This window comes from Polyodon spathula, chromosome 7 (assembly GCF_017654505.1).
Source record: "Polyodon spathula isolate WHYD16114869_AA chromosome 7, ASM1765450v1, whole genome shotgun sequence".
Classification (NCBI taxonomy): Eukaryota; Metazoa; Chordata; class Actinopteri; order Acipenseriformes; family Polyodontidae; genus Polyodon; species Polyodon spathula.
The window spans coordinates 52027792-52052133 of record NC_054540.1 but is presented as its reverse complement, the minus strand read 5'-3'; the positions used below and the strand labels follow the sequence as shown (position 1 = coordinate 52052133).

The 24342-nt window shown below is 39.3% G+C and overlaps 3 protein-coding genes across 5 annotated transcripts; 1 reads left to right on the top strand and 2 right to left on the bottom strand.

The window, feature by feature from the left end:
* Window positions 1–188: 188 nt before the first annotated feature.
* On the top strand, window positions 189–3905 carry dnaaf6 (dynein axonemal assembly factor 6). Its single transcript, XM_041255768.1, has 6 exons — window positions 189–450; window positions 774–837; window positions 1691–1793; window positions 2181–2277; window positions 2661–2746; window positions 3309–3905. Exons 1-6 carry the CDS (start codon window positions 367–369, stop codon window positions 3436–3438), a joined length of 564 nt encoding a protein of 187 aa, XP_041111702.1. The 5' UTR covers window positions 189–366; the 3' UTR covers window positions 3439–3905.
* On the bottom strand, window positions 3904–15251 carry LOC121318750 (cyclic nucleotide-gated olfactory channel-like). The gene is made up of 7 exons (XM_041255767.1): window positions 14322–15251; window positions 11043–11183; window positions 10723–10833; window positions 8615–8794; window positions 7616–7720; window positions 7138–7244; window positions 3904–6671 (listed from the first exon to the last, which is right to left on the bottom strand). The coding sequence occupies exons 2-7, from the start codon at window positions 11147–11149 to the stop codon at window positions 5254–5256; spliced, it is 2028 nt and encodes a 675-aa protein (XP_041111701.1). The 5' UTR covers window positions 11150–11183; window positions 14322–15251; the 3' UTR covers window positions 3904–5253.
* Window positions 15252–17846: 2595 nt separating this feature from the next.
* On the bottom strand, window positions 17847–24342 carry LOC121318749 (mitochondrial fission factor). 3 transcript variants are annotated; one of them, XM_041255763.1, is made up of 8 exons: window positions 24235–24342; window positions 23233–23454; window positions 22515–22669; window positions 22176–22258; window positions 21437–21595; window positions 20600–20668; window positions 19131–19203; window positions 17847–18619 (listed from the first exon to the last, which is right to left on the bottom strand). In XM_041255763.1, exons 2-8 carry the CDS (start codon window positions 23447–23449, stop codon window positions 18488–18490), a joined length of 888 nt encoding a protein of 295 aa, XP_041111697.1. In that variant the 5' UTR covers window positions 23450–23454; window positions 24235–24342; the 3' UTR covers window positions 17847–18487. The 3 variants fall into 3 exon arrangements, with proteins under 3 accessions (XP_041111697.1, XP_041111698.1, XP_041111699.1); XM_041255764.1 differs by having other exon boundaries at window positions 20600–20662; XM_041255765.1 differs by lacking the exon at window positions 21437–21595.

Below are 24342 nucleotides of genomic sequence, written 5' to 3'. Positions count from 1 at the left end.
TTCTGATAGAATATTATTATTATTATTTTTTTTTTTTTTTTTACAGTTCCTTGCCAAACTTAAGAGTCCCGCAAACAGGCATTATCAATGTAAGCTAAATAACAATTGATTTTATTGGCTGTTCAGAGAGTCCTGTGTTCTCGGATTGGCTGAATTTCTGTCAGTTACTTTGTGGTTGCTAAGGGCGGTACTGTCGGGTTACCATGACACCCGAAGACTCAAACAAATTGAGTATAATTTGGACATAATTCTACGGTGTGGAAAACGTAGTATTTCAAACATCTAAACGTAAGCGACAAAGCCGCAAATTTCACTTAACTCAATAGTCTTTCCTCAAGTTTTAAAGGAATTTAATTTGCAGCCGAGATGGACGGTCTTTCTTCTATTCAGTCGTTAGAGGCACTTTCCAAACTGCTGTCACAGGGGCGAGACGATGAAGAAGACGAGCAGGTATTATTATTTAGAGCACGTAAAGTTATATTTATTACGATTTGAACACGTGATCTCCTAGCCCCTTTTTTATTATTATTTTTAATTAACAATTCTAATTAGTTTACCCATTGTCAAATATTTCTCATTTTAATTACAAACTGAGACTGCTTAAGAGACCATTATTATTACTTGTAGTTTGGTTCTGGTTTGTTACAACTATTGCATATTTTTCAGTTTAAAAAATGTCTCTGATAAAATCACTTCGATAACACTGATAAATCAACAATAATGTGTATTCGGTTTAGGATGTATTGTGTTTTTTATTTATTTGTTTATTTCAGCCTGCTTCATCGACAGCGAGCCTAGGACCTGGTCACATTGGCCCAGCAAAATGTGAAACAAATGGTAAGACGTCTCTCTTTCTACAGTAACTGTCTGCAGAACACACACGATACGGTACCTTGCAGTTTACTGTAAATGCTAAACAAGGTATGTTCTTAACATACGGACTACATTCGTAACACAGTATAGTTGTCTGAAATGGGTCTCCATGAGCTAAATGTACAACATGCAGAATAGCATGTATCTTGATGACGAGTATAGTGTAATCAAAACCATATAGGTGGGTCACATGGTAGAGGCATTGACATGGCATTGAAACACTCAAGGAAAGCAATCACTATTTGTTGTTGATGCAACCGTTTATGTTAGGACATAGTGTGACATAATTATCATTAAGGTAAAAAAAAAATCTTAATTGATATCTCAAGGAAATGATGGCATGTTACCTTATGTTTTAATAGTTTTTCTTTGTATTGACAATTGCAAATGAAAGGTCCAGTATGTTAGTCTGTGTTTTTGCATAATTGTATCTTATAGTCACAATAATTGACCTTTTATCACGGGGTGGTTTAGTGATCATCTGGTCATACTTCCATACTAGCAGCTCCACTATATAACTTACAACACCTGCTGTGTTAATTAGGGGGTTGAAAAATCAAGCATTGACATGTCTATTCTTGGTTTGACCCATCTGTCTTTATTTATATTTATATTTAAACCTTATGTTTTTCAGTTTAAAATAAATATTATTTTTAGAAATGATAAAAAAAAAAAGGTTTTCCCAAGGAACCAAATACCATCTGAAGGAATTGGAACTTGACAAAAGTGGATCTCAGTCTTTTCCAAAAATGTTCTCAATCTAAGAAACTGGCAATATCATGGGTAGGAAAGATAATGTGTCCTGATATGTTGCCAGTTCCTCCAGTGGTGAGTAAGAATAGCAAAGATATCTGGAGTGAAGAGGAGGTACCAGAGGGCTCAGAGCTTGATGACACCTGGGACCCCAGGCAGCAGCCCGAGTGAGTACAATCAGCTGTCTATTCCTAAGCAGTAGCTGTTTCTGTCTGTCCTTAATAAACAGGGGAAGTGATACTGTAGACCTTCCCAAAAATGTAACTCACAGTGGATGTCTAGTAACTAGACATTTGTTCCCCACTAATATCAGTTAAGAAAGGTCCCATTCAGAAAAGTAAATACCACTGGTGAAATATGGAAATGTTCCCTTGTGATTCATGCCATTGTATCTCTTTCTCAGGCAACCATTGCTCAATAATAGCATTGTCATTAAAGATAATTGTGGTTGGGTTGGGTTGTGCATCAGACAGAGCACTGACAGCTATAGCTGAAACATCATTCATGTTGTGCATTACACAATTTAAAATGCTTAGCTTCTCCTTTCTGTACAGGTATGAGATTCTTTTCAAACAGAAGGTTACCACAGAGGATGTGTTTCTAGGGATGAGCAGAAAGGACCCATCTTCTGCCTGTTGTGAGTGTATGCTGGTAAGTGAATTGTAGTCTACAGCAATACATGACAATGGAGATCAATTAATCAAAACCCTTATACCTGTAAAAGTTGAGGCTTAAACTTAATAAACTCCAAATAGAGACTGATAAGAAAATCATATTATATATTATATATATATATATATATATATATATATATGGTAAATTGTTTTATAACCAAAATACATTTTCCCTCACTCATGTGAACATGTTCCACTGACTGAAACAATGGCATGCATTGATAGGTGGTTAGAGATGTTTTAAGGATAAAATATATAAATGACCTCAGTCCCTCTACAAGTACAACATATTTTAGAAAATGAATGTAAATTAGATCCATAGCTGAGGAAGTGCTTATTTTATATATGTATTTATTTCAGATAAAAATCAAGCTTCCAGACACCAAAATCGCAGATGTTTTTCTGGATGTCAAAGAAAAGTTCCTTGATCTGCGTTCACCAAAATTGTAAGCTTTAGTTATTTTTCAATGTTTGCTTTATTGAGCAGTACATCTTTTTGAAAAATAAAAAATGTAGAGTGGTCCCCAAGTGGCTCGTCCAGTTAAAGCATGCTGGGGGCTTCCCCTCATCGCGCAACAGCGAACCCTCCTGGCCAGACACTGAGCATATTCAGAGTGGATAAGAAGCAGGGCTGATCTCTGTCTTCCAGGACCGGTACCTGTCCACCCCTGCTCTGGATTGCTCATTGTAAAAGCGAGTCTGGCTTTAGGTTTGTGAGATGGGAGGACGTTCTCACGCCCTCAGAACATCTGTGCTGTGTGGGAACTCGCTGCTGTGAGGAGAAAAAAAACATAATTGGACATTTCAAATTGGGGGGAAAATAAATAAAAATAATAATTGGTCACTCTAAATTAAAAAAAATATATATAAATTAAATAAATAAATAATGTTTAAATCCAGAACATGTTAGTGTTTTCCTGTGCAGACAGCTCCAGCATTGAGCACTGCTATACTAAAGAGCATGGTGAAATCCAATATTTGTACCAGCTATTCTTTCTTCCTTTACAGTAAATTAGGCCTGCATCTGCCCCATCCTGTTGACAGTAAGACTGGCAAAGCACGTTTCATCTCAGAGGCACATACCTTGGAGGTCACTTTAACCATGCAGAGAGAGATGGATTTTATCAACTTTGCATGAAAAGCCATCTACAACTTGTCCATACTTTCCTGTATAATTTCCACACTGGAGTCATGGGAGGGCTGTGAGATCAAGTGATTGCTTGCAAGGGCTTCTGTGAGATGGAGTTCCCAAGAACCCTTGAAGAATTTCCTGTTTTCTATAAAATATGACTTTCACGAACAAGCATAGTGGATAGCTTTGTATTCAGGTAATATTGAATACATTTCTTGATGCACTTTGTATGCAGATTTTCTCTGTTTTTATGAACAGGACCAGTTGTGTTTTTTTTTTTTATAAGATAGTTGCAATCTTATTTTTAAATGTTGGTATTAATGTTTAACCCAGTGGTTGTGTTTTTCATATAAATTGTACTAAAACATTGATTTGCATGTCAATCTTTGTCTGATTTGTTTCATGTCAAACCTTTTAACCTTGAACAAGACCAAAACAATACAGGAGCAAAAAAGAGTGAGACAAGATTATTTAAAATAGGAGCATATTTTTTATTTAAATATATTCCAACAAAATAAAGTTGTCAAGAATAACGAAGAATAACTCAATTTACATAATGTAAAAATAATTGAAGTATTTAAATCTGCCAAATAAGTTTTCACTCAAATGAATAATCCAGTGCTCTACTAGGAAAGACATGCAGTACTTGAAAATGTTTGTGATGCAGTTATACACACTGCAGACATGCCATGGGAACATTTGTTCCTCTGTACAGTATTTTTCACAGTAACCTTGAGAACAGATTTATGGGCGAATATTTGATATATTTTGAACTATTCTACCCTGATATTAATATTTTCATGTTGCTAACTAGTTTCCCTTTTTTGCCTCTTGCAGAGATTTTTTGGAAACTACAAGAGGTCTAATTTAGTTGCCAGCCCTTTACTGAACCAAATGAACATTGATGTTACTAATATAGTTGAATAGAAATGGTTGCAAAATGCAGAAATTAAAAAGTGAACAAAAAAAACAAGCTACATTTTATACAGTATTAATTATTCAGATCTTAGATGGTCATACCTATCATATGATACAGGGCTGTAATTCAAACGCGAGAGTAAGGCTCAAGTATACATGTTTAAACAATGTAAGTTATGTAAGTTGCCGTGTCTGTCTAAAGATCACCATGGTTAAAGTGACCTTTAGGTAAGGTAATTTACGATAATTTAAATTACAGTTGAGTATGAAGTGGAGAAAAACTATGATACACTAGTATTTGAAATCCCAAATGATGAACTCTGATTTATAAAAAAAAATCTGACCTAATATCTAACCAAAAATATCCTACACTGAGGAATTGCCAGCCTTTATGAGTAGTTTGATTAGTTCTGGGCTGAAGGTGAGGTTGATGGTCTATTATAACAAAATAGTCTTTAATACAGTTGAGCCTCAAAGTTAAGAACAACACACTGACTGTTCAACCAAGCACACCACTTAAAGCTTAACCAAGGCTACTGTAAAAGACATCCAACACTGTGAATTTTATAAGTTAAACAGCTCTTCTGTCTTATTTTTTGTTTGTAACTTATTTATCATATTAAAGATGTAGACCTTATATTAATACAGTACACATACATAAAATCATTGAAAATAGTATCAGTTTCAGAGTTAGAAACATGTTGTTATTATGATCATCTTCCATTCCTTATGTGCTCTGGGATTCTACTGACCTAGTATTTCACATGTACTTTTTGCATTGTTTATATAGTGATTAACTCTTGTGCAGGTTACATAAGATAGCAGACCTTCCAACAGTCTCAGCCTACAGCTGAAAGTAATCAATAAAAGCATTTGATAAAGTTAATTGGTCAGGAGAGAGGGTCACTGCATTCCCTCACTGCAGGTTCCATCAGTGTCATTAGTACTGTCCATCCCATCAGAGATGTACCCACTGCCCATGTACTTGACCCTCCTCTCAAGAAAGGTGATCCTCTGCTTCAGCTTAAGCTGGGTGGAGTTGTACTCTGTCATCAGCCGGGCAAAGCGTGTTTGTAGGTTGTCCAAGGAGGACTCCAGCCTCTCTATCTTCTCCTCCACCTCCACCTCCCCCACCACCCCTTTCCCAGCTGACACATCCAGCAATCCTTCTTTTACCAGGATCTCCCTGCCCCTCTCCTCCAGCACCTTCTTAGCATCTGGATACTCAGTGAGTGCCTCCATCAGATCATCCTTAGAGAGGCAGAAGAGATCAGAGTAGCCGATGCTCCGGATATTGGCAGTCCTCCTGTTGCCCATCTTGCTGCCCTCAATGTTGAGGATGCTGATCTCGCCAAAGCAGCTTCCGGCTGTCAAGAGAGCGTACTGGGTGACCCCATCATCAGCTACCACGGCCAGTTTCCCCTCCTTAATAATGTACATCTCTTTTCCAATGTCCCCTTTCCGGCAGATGTAATCCCCAGGACTGAAAACCTGAGGCCTCAGTTTCAAAACCAGCTCCACCAAAAGCCCGGCCTCACAGTCTTGGAAGATACGAACCTTTTTTAAGGTGTCCAGGTGGACGTTGATGGCTATTTCAGCCCTGAGCTTGTCTGGCAGGTTTTTGAGGACCTCCCTTTCATCCACAGTCTTTTTGTTGGTCCAGAGGTAGTCGAACCACTTGATGACCCTGGCCTCCATCTCTCTGCTCACTTTGCGGAACTGCATGTAGTGTTTGATAGAGTCGATCTTGGCCTGGAATTCCGCTCTTGTGGCGTTCATGTTAGAGATCATGGATCCGACATTTCCCACAATAGTGGCAAAGATCAAGACCCCAACTAGAAAATCAAAAACAACAAACAAATACTGCTCGTCCCTGACTGGGGGTGGCATGTCTCCAATGGTGGTGAGTGTGATAGTAGACCAGTACAGACAGTAGATGTACTCTCGAGTCAGTCTGCCGTAAGTGGGGTTTGTAAAGTTGGGAAAGACCCAGCTGTCTGACCCTATGCCAAAGGCCTTGGAGATAGCAAAGTAGATGCAGGCATTCCAGTGGATGATAACCAGAATGTAGAGCACCAGATTGCAGATGCGGAAAATGTTGGGATAGTTGGTGCGTGTCTCTGTCCGGTCGAAGAACTCAAACATCCTGGGAAAGCGCAGAAGACGGTTGAAGCGAAGCGCAGGGGTGTGGATGCCTGTGGCGATGTAAGCCAGGTCTGTCGGTAAGATGGAGATCACATCCAGCTTGAACTGCAGGGTGTGGATGTAGCTCTCCCTAAGCTTGGCCAGGTCCTTTACCATCAGCCCCTGCTCGAGGAAACCTAAAGGAGATTAATGAAGTGTTTTATTTATCTGACCGTAAATCTTCCATGACAGATGAGATGTTTATTTCCTTTCAGACTGTCTTTCTTTTTCCTGCTCGAAAATTAAAAGTTAATGCTACTGAAAATGCCTTTTGCGTTTAGATATTTGGAAACTTGTGTACATTAAGAATTGGGGGTCTAATTATTTACCGAAGTCACAATACATACCATGGACCAGATGTAATGTGATCAATATCACTTCCCATGTTTCTTGCTCTTTAAATGATTCAGTAACACAGTATAGTGCAGTGTGGGCACCATTGCATAAAATTGTGAAATAAACGTGTATAAATGTGATGGTTGTGAATTAAATATCCATGGGTTCTACTGCTCCTTGAGATAACCATTTTTTTAATTACCAACATTCTTTTATTGTTTAAAGATGCATACAGAGTACATATGTTACAATCCACTCACAACAGACCTGTGCGGAGCCGAACGACAGTGTCAATAATGTAGAGGACATCTGAAACATAATCCAGAACCAGCCAAAGAATGTAGTTTTCAGTTTGCAGATCATCAAAACAGGCCCTGGATACAAAACAAAGCAAAGAAGGCATCTTGAATTTGCGTAAAGAAAATCCCTGCCTTCATTGGAATGATCTGAACTGTGGTCTGGTCGTCTGACCTTAGCCATGATACATCTGGCAGCCAGTTCACAACACAAGGAAAAGACCAACAGGTTCAGATGATGATCTTCGGAATTGGTTAATGGTTTAAATAAGCTTCCTTGAAGGCGATGTGTCATTGCACAGAATTGTTATATGATTCATAGCTTAATATTGGTCCAGTCTGATAAACTACCAGCTTATGGCTTGAACGATGCCAGCTTGTCTAACTGGTTAAGTATCTAACACATGGATAGTAAAATACTTATTATTAAATGGCTTCACAAAACTTACCGAACTATCAGCATGCACCAGTTATAGAGTACTGGAATGGCGATTATTAAGAGCCATTGGTTGTAAAGATTCTCAGCAGGGTCCAGCACAAACACTTCCTTCTTTCTGTGAACAAACATTACCATGCTTTAAATACTGCCCCAAGGGCTGGCTTTTTCATTTAAGTTGTTTATTGGCTCAGTAATACTCCCTGGAGGAGACACAGCAGCCACCTCAGCTGCATGCCTGTCAGCATCTGCTCCTGGGTCTAGCTGAATAAGAACATCAGAAACAACAGCTACAGGTATGCTTTATACCATGTACATTACTGTAAAAGCAGAACCACCGCAACTGGAGCAGAGTGATTCCCTAGAGAAAATGATGTCCCAATTCTCAAAAAGGTTGATATCACCAGATGAGTCCTTGTCTCATTTTGAGATATCCTGACTACAATAATAGTGTATTACTCAGAAGGGCCCTGGCACGAATATCCGCAGATCTCACAATTAACAGCAATGGCATGGATTTGATACTTTCACATGGTCTAGTGACAATGCAATACCATAGGGTTAGGGATGTCATTGTGAAGTATGGTTAGTTTCATTGGTTGATGGTACTGCCTCTGGAGTAGATCTTTTACATGTGTTTATGTTCACCCAGACCAAACTAAAATGGTCTTACTGACTCATTTACTCCAATCTACTCCAGAGTAACTGAAGTATGTAAGAGTCCTTTACAAAATAAGACAGTTTTGGTATACGTTTTCAGAATTGTAGCAAAAGTTTATTACACTGGAATTAACAGTCAACTGTATTGGCTGCTAGATCTGTAGCTCTGCCAGTTATATTCATTTCTGCTATTTAGGTGTGATTAAAGCAGCTCTTAGGTAACCTAATGGACATAATTTATGAAGCAGTGCGACATTCTCTGTGCTTGCATCTCTCGTGTCTCTGTGGAAATGCTCTATGGAAACACTAACTAACACATGGCAACCCCCTCCCTCCACATAGATGCATGTACTTTTTGTCTTTTCCCTTGCTGTCAGTGTTCTCTTGGTCCTGTTGGGAGTTGCTGACCCGGCTGGGAATGGCCCGCAGCTCTGGCCCTCGAAAACGCTCAAGAAAGGAGTCTGGCCTCTGCTCCTCCTCCTGCAGGCTTTTGTGAGCCCACTCCCTCAACGTCACCACCATCCGGACCAGCCTGCCAGGGCAAAGACAGGACACAGGTAACACACACAACTGGTCATGTGCAACACACATTTGTGCAAACTCTGCTATATCAGATAGTATGAGGGACACTAGATATCCTTTCTGTAGTAGATATCCTTTCCTACACAGATTTGGATGGAGGGACCTCGAATACAAACAGAGACTGAGGAGGACACCATATATGACAAACACAGAACAAAAATCTAAACGGAACATGCAACAATTTCAAAGATTTTACTGAGTTACAGTTCATATTAGGAAATCAGTCAATTTAAATAAATTCATTAGGCTCTAATCTATGGATTTCACATGACTGGGAATCCACGTGAATTGTTGGTCACAGATACCTAAAAAAAAAGGGAGGATCAGAAAACCAGTCAGTATCTGGTGTGACCACCATTTGCCTCATGCAGCGTGACACATCTTCTTCGCATAGAGTTGTTCAGGCTGTTGATTGTGGCCTGTGCAATGTTGTCCCACTCCTCTTCAATGGCTGTGCGAAGTTGCTGGATATTTGGGGGAACTGGAACACGCTGACGTACACATTGATCCAGAGCATCCCAAACATGCTCAATGGGTGACTAGTGAGTATGCAGGCCATGGAAGTACTGGGACCTTTTCAACTTCCAGGAATTGTGTACAGATCCTTGCGACATGGGGCCGTGCATTATCATGCTGAAACACGAGGTGATGGCGGCAGATGAATGGCACGACAGTGGGCCTCAGGATCTCGTCATGATATCTCTGTGCATTCAAATTGCCATCGATAAAATGCAATAGTGTTCGTTGTCCATAGTTTATGCCTGCCCATACCATAACCCCACCGCCACCATGGGGCACTCTGTTCACAACACAGACATCAGTAAACCACTCGCCCACACGACGGCATACATGCTGTCTGCCACCTGCCCGGTACAGTTGAAACCGGAATTCATCCGTGAAGAGCACACTTCTCCAGCGTGCCAGTGGCCACTGAAGGTGAGCATTTGCCCACTGAAGTCGGTTACGACGCCGAACTGCAGTCAGGTCAAGACCCTGTTGAGGACGACGAGCGCGCAGATGAGCTTCCCTGAGACGGTTTCTGACAGTTTGTGCAGAAATTATTCTGTTGTGCAAACCCACAGTTTCATCAGCTGTCCAAGTAGCTGGTCTCAGACGATTCCGTAGGTGAAGAAGCCGGATGTGGAGGTCCTGGGCTGGCGTGATTACACGTGGTCTGCAGTTGTGAGGCCATTTGGACGTACTGTCAAATTCTCTAAAACGATGTTGGAGGCGGCTTATGGTAAAGAAATCAACATTCAATTCTCTGACAACAGCTCTGGTGGACATTCCTGCAGTCAGCATGCCAATTGCACACGCCCTCAAAACTTGAGATATCTGTGGCCTTGTGTTGTGTGACAAAACTGCACATTTTAGAGTGTCCTTTTATTGTCCCCAGCACAAGGTGCACCTGTGTAATGATCATGCTGTTAACCAATTTCTTGATATGCCACATCTGTCAGGTAGATGGATTATCTTGGCAAAGGATAAATGCTCACTAAGAGAGATGTAAACAAATTTGTGCACAAAACTTGAGAGAAATAAGCTTTTTGTGCGTATAGAAAATTTCTAGGATCTTTTATTTCAGCTCATGAAACACGGGACCAACACTTTACATGTTGCGTTTATATTTTTGTTCAGTGTAAATACATACATGCATTGGCATGTTCATTTAAAGAATTCAATGTAAACTTTTTAGATATCTGCATTTTTTAAGGTGATTTTTTTTTTCTTTTTTTAACAAATGCAACTACAAATTTGCTTTTATTTGTTACATGTTGCATGATTCTACTAAGCATTGTACCGACACATATTCAGATCAAACTATTAAAATGACTTTTATCCAGCACCTCTTACAGAGCTATTCTCAGTGACCCCTACCTTGAAAGCGCCCCCCTCCCTTGGAAGGAGTTCTGGGAGTGCAGCCCATTGGGGTCCAGTGAAGCCACCCTCTGCAGCTCTGAGGAGGTGTCATCACACATGGACTGGGCCCTGAAGACACACACACACAGAGACACACAGCTAAGTTAGTAGGTAATTCCATCAAGATGTTTCATTTTCATTGTTAGGCAATGGAAAATGTTCCAAGTTCAGTACATACAGTAAAAACATGGATTTTGTTCAATCCATTTACTGTAAGCACATTTAAACATTGCTGTTGCTGCAATTCAAAGATTGGCAAAGCCTGGATTGTCCCTGACCTGCTGAGAGTGTTGTCCATACGCTCCAGCTCCTCATCTGTGGTAGTCTTGACGGACAGCCTGTGGTTGGAAAGGTGATTGCTCTCGATGTTCATCTGCCCAGTCATCTTGTCAGCACACTACTCTGAGCTGAGGGCAGAGCTAGAACATAGGGAAGAGGATGCGAATTCAGGTTGCCTCATCCCCGACACATTACAGAACCCCCCTGCCAACTGCCATTTAAAAACGAACATCGATATGAAAATGTTAGCCTTGTGGTTCCATTCAACCAGTGGTTTATACCATTGCATCTGCACTTGGCCCAACGCACAGACCCCATTGCCTCGTCATTGTAGTGCATCTGTACTGTGTAATGAACTCAGTCTAGTGGCTGGCTGGGTTGTTTCATATGAGGATGTGTCTGGCTGCTTGGCACAGGGAGCCGGGCTCTTTGTTGGGGATTTTCTTTCCCGGAGTTCCTTGCAGTGGTGCCTAATGAACCTCACACTACCTCAATATTTAAATGTGACAAAGCATATCAGCTGCTGAGCTATGCCTTTGCTCTAGCCACTAGACTACACTGCCTGTGATCCCCTGCCTTAATTGTACGATAGCAAAGAAGAGTATTCTATTATTAGAGAACATACTAGTCAAAATATTTAGCTCATTTACAGTAAAAAGCACTAAAAACAAATCAATGAGTGTGACACAGTTGTATAAGATATGAAAATAAATGCTGTGCCTAATTAGGCTCTACAGTTGTTGCTGCCTGTCTGGGGGCCTCACTCGTAGCTACAGATACAGCACTGGCAACCATGACAACACCAGGCATAACAATCTCAGTTCTACCTTCACCCACTAAAGCTTTTAAAGAGTTTTAGTCATGTATTTCTATTCATTATTTCAGTCCAATCCTCGTCTTTACAGGTCAGCTCAAGGTCAGATCATTCAAATGAGTGAGATTTAAAAAAAAAAAAAAAAAGAAAAATTGAATAAAATGCATTGTGACCAAGGCCAAAAGCTTCTCATTCCATATGAATGAGACTTAACATGCCTGCCTGCATGATAGGATTCCTTCTAAAACTCCTACCTGACACAAACACATATACTCATACAGGCATGGTCTCTGTTCCAGGACTCAGCTCACTGAGGTCTCCCGGTTCAGTTACAGTTTCCATTGCATCAAATACAACCTGCGTCACCTGGGTAACTGCCTAGAGAAACAGTTACCACCTGCAGCATAACATGCTCTGCATTTCATACAGTGTATTCACTAAGCCTGCATACTGTATTTCATATTTTCTGGTTCAGGATAATCCAATATTAGTTGTAAATGCATAAATGTATTAGCTCAAAAGGGCTATATCTGCTGGCTTCATGTTTCCAGAAATCTATGTCAAAAGCCTACTCATGAAACGTGAACAGGAAAGAATGATCAAATGTCCTGCACTGAGGTGCATACTGCCGCTGAGAAGAGCACAGCAGGGAGATTGTTCATTAGAGGCAAAGTGATATTTACATTTCTAATTAGACCCTAAGAGTGAACTGCACCTTCTGTGTCAAGCGTTTGTATTATAACAACAGCTGACAATCACATCTCTCAAAAGCCTTCAGAAAATCACCCCTCAACAGACAAAAAGGGTGACAGACATGGATTTGTGAATCCCATAGCCACTACAAGTGTGGATTAATGAATCACATATCCATTACAAACAGGGGTTTGCCCCTTCTGGGGCAGAAAGAACTGTCTTTATAAAATCTGTATTGATCCAACAAGTTCGATGTTTAGAAAACCAAATTAGTTTCAATCACTACTTTAGAATCAAATAATAAGCTTTAGTAGCATTGTTTCCTTTGTTATTGAGATGATCCTATTTTGGTTTTTCATGAAGTTAATTCAGGATGTTTAAATATTTCAGATACAACACTATACATCATGATACCTTTTGTGTAACATGATCTGATAGAAGTTATTTGAACTTCAACACATTTAGTACATGGAAGCAGGAGCAACCGTCTTTGAGACATCTGTGCATATTCCACAGTTGTGTATACACACGCAAGTAAAGACCCCAGGATAATTAAAGTGGGGGCAGTGCCATTGCTAAAAAGAAAATGAATTCAAAATCTTAGCTAACACTCCTTTAATACTGACTAACAACCAATGGATACCGTGGGATTGATTTTCTTAGCATGTTTCCTCCAATAAAAAATTATTAATGCTTCAAAACCAGAAATAAACAGCTCATGGTTTCATTTAAAGCTGCCTAGAGCTGCCTGAGTGTGCTTTTTACTAGTTCCAAAAACGTGTTGTTGACTCCACACAGAAAAAGGGAGTAAACTTTGCACTGGAGCACAAGTTTAGTAAATCTCTCCCTGTTGTGTGGCTTTGCAAACATATTGCCTAATTGTGCTCTGATGTTTGTGAGGTTGCTTTTCTTCATGGCTGTGGACACAGTGGTTGTGCAATACCGTGTCTCACATTGCATCTGATTCTTAGTGTCCCTGGGTGGCACAGTGAAATCCCTGCAAACCTACCTGAGCTTTCGGAGGAAGCGTCCCTTATGAGGCACAGCACTCAAATCCTTTTCAGACCAGTATGGTAAATACCATTAGGATAATCCCAGAGTATTATCCTGAAAACTAAAATTTGAAAGTCTGGAAACTGGGCTTCTATGTTAAGATCCAGCCTCTTGACGCTTCTACACGTTACATAAACAGAGATCATCAGTTTTGGTCCTTCAGTCACTTCATGACCCCTTGTGGTTTAGAAAAAAAATCCTGGCATCACCTCATGCTGTCCGCTGACCACAGCAGCATCCCCTTAAACTTCACACCAATTGCCTAGTCCTGACATTTTTTTCCTGTGGTATACTATGATAAAGTATTGCAAAATGTAGTATATTATACTGAAAGCATGGTAAGAGTAATGTTACATCTTTAAAGTCCTGTCCTCGTTGACAAATAGTAGACAACACAATATGCAAAGCATAACAAAATAAATAATATATTTCAACAAAAACACTGCAAAGAACTGTATACTTGAGCAACTGTGTCGATTATACAGCATGTACAGATTAAAGTGAATGCTCTCCTCTTATTCAATGCCTGTCTCTCCCTATTAACCCTTTGTGCTAGAGAACCATCAATGTTACCGCTCAGTTTTGATGTCTTGCTTCTTTTAATGACTGGATCAATGAAAAAGATATTGAAACACAACATATTTTCATGGCTGTTGCACAATACAGCAGCTCTCCAAAGTGAGTAGCACTCCATCTTTAAAAGCGTAAAAATACTCACCGGCCCACTTAGGAATCCAATTTAACTCAGAACCATTGGTGTCGGCATGCCCTAAAACACCACTTTATCCTTACAGGGCATTGCAAGGAATAAAATAGAAAGGAGTAAAACAGAATCTGGCTCTCATTCAGTTAGGTGCCTGAGTAGCTTCCCTCCTCTCTGCTCTGCACCGTGGTGAAGCTCTCATTCTTTCCAGTCCTGCTTGCTGGATGAATAACAGCGACTGTGTCTCTGTGGAAATGTCTTGCAGCGCAGTACTGGCATCAGTGCTCAGCTTGTGATCCTGTGGGGATGAACAGAGCCCCTGTCAAGAGGGAGGGGAATCAAAAGAGACTAGGGGAGTTATCACCATGAACGCCATTGACAGATGAGACACGCTACAGTACCTACGCACACTTCTTTCTGTAAATGGGAATGAGATTTAGTCTCTATTTTTTTGTTTTAATATAACTAGGTATTTTCATGGATGTTCACGCCTATTTAGTGATCAAGGAAATTGTCATTTGTTCTAGTGGAGTAGTATAAGCTTTATATAAGCTTTTGGTAGGATAAAAACGGTTCTAGAAGGCTAGTGGGTCGTTGCATATAACGCCTACTATGCCTTTTACCACTGGAGGCCTGGCTTTGAATCTGGCTCAAGTGTAACTTCTTTAGTGGTTTGATCCTAGCCTCTTCCAGAGTCCACATCACAGGTAGTTTCTCACCTTGTAGATCATGAAAACCCCTCACTCACTGTGAGGGGAAGCTTTCATTACTCCTGACTAGCCACTGCTATTGTCCCTTTGTGTTTCATAAAGAAATATTTTGCTAGACCAACTGCACTTCAGTTTCCAGTTAGAGAAGGCATTGTTTGTTGGAATGTTTCCACCAAGCTTCTCATCTCCACAAGGCTCCTCTCACCACTAGTCTCCCAGAATCTAGCCCTTGGGTTACAACCCTATTCTGTGTATGGGTTCAATAGAAAACAAGAGCAGGAGCACTGCAGAGGTACATAAGCTTGGGAGAGTGATTTTAGTTTGATGCAAGATCTGTATTGGACTGGTTGAACTTGAATGACCCAAGCTATACTGTTAAATATTTTTTTAATTGTATAACAAGAGTCCAATCATGTAGTAAAAAAAAAAAAAAAAAAAAAGTTTCAGTGAGTGATTAATGTTTTTGAAGCGATTAATATTAAGCCTGTTTCTCAAATGGTTTCTGACAAATTCTGCACTACTGCAATCAGTCTGTTAATACAGGCTGTAATGAGTCAGGATACACACTATAATGATAACAAAATGACTGAAAGAGAGTTTTAGCTGTTAATCAAGGTAAAAGTCATAATAATTGTCAAGAGTTGAGACTGTTTATTAGATATACTATGATATACTGTATGCAGACCTCAAAATGTACTTATTTTAGTGTAAGTGGAAATGTAAAGAAACAGCTGTTATTAAACAATAATGTATTAATATATTTCAGTACCTCTGTCCTGGCTTTACATCGGATGATTACTTACCAATGATCTTGACCACTGACACAAGGGTGTAACAGTGTGAGTTCTTGGCTTCTATATGATGAGCTGGGGTTTTTTGTTGCCGTTTGTTTTTGTTGTCTGTGTTACTACCGTATGAATCATCAGTGTAAGATCAGAGAGTCCTTATATTACAACACAACAAACAAACAGGATGGAGATGCAGGTCTCCCTTTGATGGGAGTTCATTAATCCGTCCATCCTCAATGCGAGCAGCAATCTGATCAAAATTCAGGAGAAGCCACTGATGAAGGAACAAGCCCCTTCCTCCTTTTCAAACCATCTTGCTCTTGTGTCAGCGGCTGCCTTTGAAATGAATTAATGAACGCTGCTTAAGAAGACTGATTAACATTCAAAAGCAGGGAGGCAGGGGAGCAAACAAACACAAACATCAGCCGAAAACAGAGCAAGAGGAATTTCAAAGAGCTTTGCAATTGATATATACTGTAAGGGACTGTATGGTAAAACTAGATTTTTTTTCTCTCTCTTCAAATGGTAAAATATTCTTGCTCTTTAAATGATCCTATTAAGATCACAGCAAATGGTTGCCCATAGTAGCTATTCTATTTGTAGTTCATGTACGATAAATCTTTTCATGATGATGAGTTTGAGCTACCCCACATTCATCACCTGATGAAACCTTAAAAGAAAGGCTAACACTTCTACATTATGAGTAATTAAAAACACTTTTAATTGTGATTTGATGAGACAGGCTTGAAACTCTTTCATGGCTGAGGCAGGTAATTAGCAGTTTCTGCTCTTCTCTCCCTGGGGCATGCAGTCTTTCAAGTCTCTACAGAGCACATTGGATTTTGTATTCTGTCAGCCTGCTAGTAAACAAACTATCAGACTGAAACGTCCTGCTCATTTGATGTCACACAATAAAAGTACAACATGTTTTAATAAATAGTTATATTTTTTTCATGGTTATCACGATTCTACTAATTTACCCATTTCTGTGTAACATGCAGTTCTCTGTGAAAATTCCCATTTCTGAATGAATAGTGTAAATAAACATGTTTTTTATCACTTAATAAATATAGCAAACATTTGCCTTATCGACACACTACCTGTTACACTGCATTTAGGAACCTGCCAGCCAGCTTAGTTAGCTTCCGGTAAATGATTGAACACATTGCATAGTGCTGCACGAAAATGGTTTAAAATGTCTTCAATGAAAAAGACACCAGCTGCATCAAAGATCAGAAATATTTCTGCTAAAGATCGCTCTGTTCAGTACAAGAAGGGGACATTTCACGTGTGTCTGTTGTTCATCAATGGTGAAAGTAAAATGTCTTTAAATGGTGTACATAAAAATATATTCTACAATTTAGCATTTCAGGTTCCATATTTAGGAACATTTGTTGTAACAACTCCAGACAAAATGATCAAAATTTGATTTAAAAAATATTATGTATGGCTGTGAAAAATCTTGAAATACCTATTTTTAGACTGTCAAATGCAGTGAAATAAGCATCTTTTTTACCCTGAAAAAAATACAACCATAGTTATAACCCCCCTTGAAATGATGTGCATATACTGAAGAACACTGAAATACAATGAGATGGTAACAGAGCTCTCCATTCACCCCCACAACTCACAAAGGGTCAGAACATCCTAAGAGTTCAATATAAAACACAAAATAATATTTGAATGACTTATCATTTAATAAATAATAATAATAATAATAATATTATGAATATTATTATAATAATAATAATCTGCTCCGAGGAGTCTAATGTTACAACATTAAAATAATTTTATTTCAAATAAATTTTTGGAACACAAAATTTTGTTTTTTTACATATTAAATTAATAACATATTAAGTTATATATATATATATATATATATATATATATATATATATATATATATATATATATATATATATATATATATATATATATATATATATATATATATATATATATATATATATATATATATATATATATATATATATATACATACACATACATACACACACACACACACACACTTACACACACACAAAATAAATGTTTTATTATTGATAATATCCTACATATTATTGATGTCACATGTGTTCATAATTCATTTACTTTCATTGTATTAAAAAAAAAAAAAAAAAACCCAAAAACAAAACATACTACTTTAAAGCCCATACTAGACCACTACCTGTCAGTGCTTATCTGGACTGCACTGCCTCCTAGTCCTTAGTTTTTAAATAGACTCAGGTCACACTGCCTCCTAGCACTCAATTCTAACCAACAGGGAACACTACACTCTAGTCCTCCTCTATAAATACCATCCCTACCATAATAATAAAAGCACTCTTATTCTGAAATGCGATTTAAAATGGCATCATCTGTAAAAGTGTGTGAAGAGTAGCAGAAAGCAGACTTCAGGGTACAGAGCCCACATTCTTGTGTGTTGGTGTGCAGCTGTCACTGTAGCCAAGACAGCGTAGAGAAATGCAGCCAGCTATACAGATCCCTTATTCTACAGAGTCTCTCTCTCTAGCTGCAGTAAATATGTCATTGTTTCACAATCGCAGTGTACAGCCAACGCAGAATGAGCTCTACAGAGTGCGAACAGAGAGGGGCCAGGGCCACGTAGTTTCCTGCTATAACTCAAGTCTATACTGTCTTAGTGCAAGGTGCAGGTGGAGGGCTATCTGCGCAGCCACAGCCAGCTGTTGACGAGGCTGGCACTGACCAGGAGGGTGAACAGCACCAGCTCGGTCTGCCGGTGCGCCGCACTCTGCTTCTCCAGCCCTGCCAGACGTCTGCTCATCTTATTCAACTGAAACAGAAGGAATCCGTAATTACATACACTGTAGCTACATGCTAACTACACCTATGTGGTAACTATAACTAAAATTACTTTGTTAATTATGCATGGAACTAAATATCTATTTTAATGATCTAAACAGAGATCGTTAGAGCTTAATCCTGCTCTAAAACTGATTCATACTGCAAAAGACAGGTGAAATCTGTATAAATCTGCTGCTTTTTAGAGTTGAAATAAAGCCTACAGAAGTGCAAGTTTAATTACATTATACACCATAATCCATTCACAACATCCATAAATATCATTACATGGCTAGAACTAAAGAACCATAGTCCAGTAGACAGACATAGAGAGTAAACAGACAGAAACTGGTTTGAGACGAATCTCTTTCATCTTGTATTATTCTGTTGGATCCAGCTCACAAGCCTCATTTTGTGGAGGTGGAGTCATGCAAGTTTTTCTCAATTGGAACGCCACAGGGATATTAAGCCACAAGTGAAGCACCATGATTCCCTCCACTCACCTGTCTCCTAAGTGCGAGAACCTCCACAAACCCGAAGTCCTCTCCATCAAGAACGAGCCCAGAGTCATGGATACTGCAAGGTCACACAAGCACAGTACACAGTACTTAAAAAGGAGGGTTATACATATAGAACAGTTGACTTGTTATTAGGAAATGCCAACTAAAAGCAAAGACAATACAGCAGACAAACCTTGGTGATGTAGTCAATACTGGTATATTCAGAACTAACGCTTAAAAGACAAGCAGTAGCTTATACTTTTAAGTGCACTATTCTTGGAAGTATGAATGTGTAAACATGTTTTTTTTTGTTTTTTTCCCCCATTTACAGCTGGTTTCACAGATCCTGATTAACAACAATCTTGGACTATTTTACCTTAAGTAACATTGGACAGTCCAAGATTAGTGGGGGGTAGAGTACTTGCTGTGTTCTGTCAGACAAAACTGCTTTTTAAAAATTATAGCTTCTCGGTTAATAGGTATTATTAATATATGTACAATTCATCACTGTTGTGCATGGAGTTAATAAATGATGAACAGGTTGCAGAAAGCACGAGATACACTTGAAAGATATGCACAAGGTAATGCTGCTGCTAAACATGGGCATGGTTAAGGACCTCCATACATGGGGGGAGTGGGCCACGACACTGGACTTGCAGGGCATTGGCACCCACTATCTATTGCTGATCATGTTTAAAACATGGAAAACGATAAAGCTTTAAAATAGGCAGTGCTCTTTCTGTTGGCCTTCTACTACTTGTAGTTCCATGAATCCCCAGTATTGGTCTCCCTCTGCACAGTAGTAATTGTGCTGCTTCCCTGGAAAGGCGGAGAGATGAGCTACAGTACTGTATGAGATGCCGTCACTTTGCATTGTCAAATCTCTCAACTTCTACAGTTTCTACCAAATAGCAAGATTGGCTTTGTTCAACAATTACAATTTAGCCGAATAGCAAAGTCAGGTTTACTGAAATTGGACGATATTTGGAACCTTTGTGGTTTCCAGGCAATTGTTCTTTTTAATCTGCCTGTATCTGCTGTGTGGTTGTCAGAAAGCTTCAGTCTGCAGCAGCACATTCCCACACTGAAATATTTACTCAACAGTTACATTTATATGAAGAACAACCAGAATTGCATGGTTCAGTGGTTAAAGAAAAGGCCCTGTAAACAGGAGGTCCCTGGTTTAAATCCCGGCTCACTCATTCTGTGACCCTGAGCAAGTCACTTAACCTCATTGGGCTCTGTCTTTTGGGTGAGACGTTGTTGTAAGTGACTCTGCAACTGATGCATGGTTCACACACCCTAGTCTCCATAAGTAGCCTTGGATAAAGGCGTCTGCTAAATAAACAAATAATAATAAAGTCTTTAAATCACTCTTGAGTAAGATTTTTGGTAGTACTAGCATATAAAATGCTTTCAAAATTGTGACCTCTAATAAAAAATGAAAAGGTAAAGCTAAGAAAGTGTATCACCTTCTTTTACTAGGTTCAGTAAATGCATGGTCTGTTGTGTCAGCCTGGATGCACTCAGAGAAACTGTACCTTCAGAAACAGAAGCAAAAGTCAAAAGTTTCCTTCTCAAGAGATACTGCAGGGAAGGGCTAACAAAACAACTACAACTTAAAAACAGATTAAAAAACAAACGCAAATTACATAAACAGACATACAAACCTTAAAAACAGAAAAAGATATAGATAAAATCAAAAAGAGAGACAGATGGTCATACAACTACAGAAGAAAGGAAAAACTCCACTAGACAGACGTTTCTTACTGTATTTAGAAAACCAATCCACAATCGACTCAATTGTGTAACTAAAGGGCAAAATGCAATTAACTTTTACCTGGGAAAATGCATTTTATGAAGATATAATTTCATGCAACAAAGTGTATGGGGAATATTTTTGATCCGATACCTTATCGATGAGATCATAATCTAATCAATCTCATCTTCACATTCTTTATTTTAATGCTTGTATTTAATACCTTTTTTTATCTTATTTATTACTTTTTTTAAATCTGCAAGTCATTTGAATTTGGCCCAACGTTAAGAACATTCCAAACCCACAGATAAACAGAGAGAATGCACAGATAAGTGTTACAGAACACACACAGCATGGTAATAAAAAATGGCTAAAAAAAAAAGTTGCAAAAGAAGAAAAAAAAAGGTTGCAAAACATTTGCAGGTTTGCCTTTATTTTAGAAGGCTCAAAATGTATGTAAGTGAGGTTTAAAAAAACATTCTGAGACCTAGATCTTGTCATGCAGTCCCTGAGCGAGAAGCCAAGCAGGAGTGAACCAGTGAGGAGTCACCTCGTGGCGAATTTCTCATTGATGGCCTGCAGGAGGCGCTGTGAGACCTGCCTCCCCACATATTTAGCTGCATTAAGTACGCTGTGCGAGGACAGGAGATTGAGGTCAGGTCCTGTCGAGGAGTAGAGAGGTACAGGGCATGGGGATCTCACATCTCTGCTGTGTTCACAAACACAAACACATTAGAGGAAGGAAATAAACTAGACATGCAGAAATTGTATGTGTTTCTTTAAATGTGTGTGACGTAACAAAGTGGAGAATTACAATAACAAATGTGACATGTTTTTGCCAAAAGGAAGCTTATTTGAAATTGAAAATGTCTATACACTGTATATTCTGCATAACACGTAGATATTAACTGTTTCTGAAGTATACTGGTTTATATACATGTATGTGTATTTATTAAACATATGCACCAGTCAGCTATCTTCATTAGAGTCGACTGAAGCTCTCTGTCTACCCATTATCACAGCAACAAGGCTGGAATCTGTGTTTCGTTTTCTCCACTCTAAATTAGCACGCTTCTAATCTGATATCACCAGGACAGTTCAGTTGCTCCACTATCAACCCATTTATAGCCTCTAAATAAGCTGATACTAAAAAAAAAACACTGTGACTTGAGGCTTATACCACCAATCTCATTCCACACCAAATAGTCTTTAGGCTGCAGTTGAGTGCTGTCCATTCTTCCTCCTTTATCTCCCCTGGCCTTCAGGGTTGAAATGCAATAGGTACTTACAGACTGTGCTTCTGTTTAGAGACGCACATAGCTGAGGAGCTTTTGCTGAAAGCACAGTCGCTCATTGATCTGCGGAGGGATGCCTTGTAAGGAAGAATATACATTAATTAATTAAACTGCTTTTCCTGATGTCTGTTCCCCCCCCTAGGAAGAAGCATTCATCTCCAAGGGGTATAACTAAATATACTGAGGTACAGTATTGTATTTAGGTCACTGAAACACCTATAGCTAAGATCCTACCTGAAATTCAATTCTGCTAGTTTCAGGTTCAGCCTTCCTATCCCAGCTCCCCTGCCTGCATCAGTCCCAGACACTTTAGTGGACTTGAAGAAAAGTTACCTCTCTTATGTATCTTCCCCTCTCCCAGCCCCCTGTGTGCTGGTCTGGGAGCATTCCCAGCTGAGAAGGGGTGTGGAGTGCAGCAGACGGGTCAAACCAGGGCTTCTGAGAGGATTTGTTGGGAAACGAGGGTCTTGGACCTAAATCCGGCATATCTGCTTGAAAATATAGGCTATATATTATTCAGAAATAAATTAAACATATATGGCACTTCAAATAGAAATCACATATTAAAGAGTTCAGTACTGGGAAATGTCTGCTGTGTCTTCGTTACTTGGAGCCATGGTGGCAGAACATTGTTTTGTGTTTTCCACTGAGAGTATTTTAAAGGTCATCATATATTTTCAGTACTGAATATTGCACAAGCCCAGTTTTTCTAACAGCTTGTTCAAATAGTGCTGTAAAAAATGTAACGCATGTCACAAATGCTGGTAAACTACTCAAACAGAATGTGTCACCACTGTACCTCTTAACATGAACATAATGATCTGAATACTTTATTCATTCCGTATCATCAGATTATCAATAAGGAACCCACTATCTTTCCCTTTGTCAAGCCAGAGAGCTTTCTGATTTGCCATAGTGCTAAGGAATAGTTGTACACAACTCTCACACAGCTTAGATAGGCCTAGTGGATTGCATGACCACATAAATGTATACATTGCAGACTAGAGACTTTCATTGTTATTAAACAAATGACAGCATATAAATCACCCACCTGCCAGTGACAGCCTATCAGGGAGGTGCATACTAAACGATGGAGGCGGATCATCTTGTTTCAGCTCCCCCTCACCTCCCAATGACGGGTCTGCTACCTTCAGCCTATCAGGGACTCTCATTTGCTGGTTGATGGCCTCTGTGAAACTCAAGTCACATCTCTGCCAGGTCCCCTCTGCAGGATCACCTGGCTCAGCCAGGAATGCTGAGGCTGCCATAGCAACTGGAAGAGAACAGTTAATTGCAGGAAGCATTAGGGCGATTTACTGCCTAATAGGATAGGCTGTTTACTTACAAAGAAAGTAGTGCAAACTTTGAAACGGAGAATGGTGAATAACTGGGTATGTGCAAACCTATATAGTATTACAAAGTCTACAGGCTCCATTGCTAATCTATGGACACTGATGACGGCGTATCGCTCCTTCTCTAACTACTGAGGAATTGCCTTGTGCGCACTGCACGACTTCCAGTCTTCAGAAGCGTAAGATTAATAGAAGACAATTAAACTGTCACTCGCTGATTACTTCAAGTGGCACTCAAAAGCACGTACGGTAATTGCTGAGTGTAAATAATGGTCCTAAAGTCGAACCCATTGCTTCTGTGTGTCACCTGTCTTTAGCAGCGCTGCTTCGGTTTAGAAAGAGACGTCGAATCAATTAAAGGGTTAAAATAGACGACGAACTAAAAGTACCGGGTACTGCATTTATTAATATTCTTTTAACTAGACTCACATCTATGCATTTCCTTGTTTAATGTAATTGTATATGATTATTTCTTAGCACAGCGTATGGACACTGTCATTTTGTTTTCCATTTCTCCTGTCAGTCACTGGCGAAACACTACGCGGTACAATGTTGCGCAGTACCAAAAACAAATTAGCTGTCAAAGGTTGCTTTCACAAGATAAACTGCTACTGTGTTTAAGTATTGGTGTGATTTATTAGGTTATACATTCACAACATGTTTAACAAAAGAATGTTTAGAAAGTTTTAATTTTAACAAACCTGACAAACAGCTTTCCTAGATCTCAAGGTGACGTAACGTTAAACTGAAACACCGCCTCTTTGTCTATTTCGTCACAAACCAAGCGTCTGCGAGCGGGTGGGCTGGTT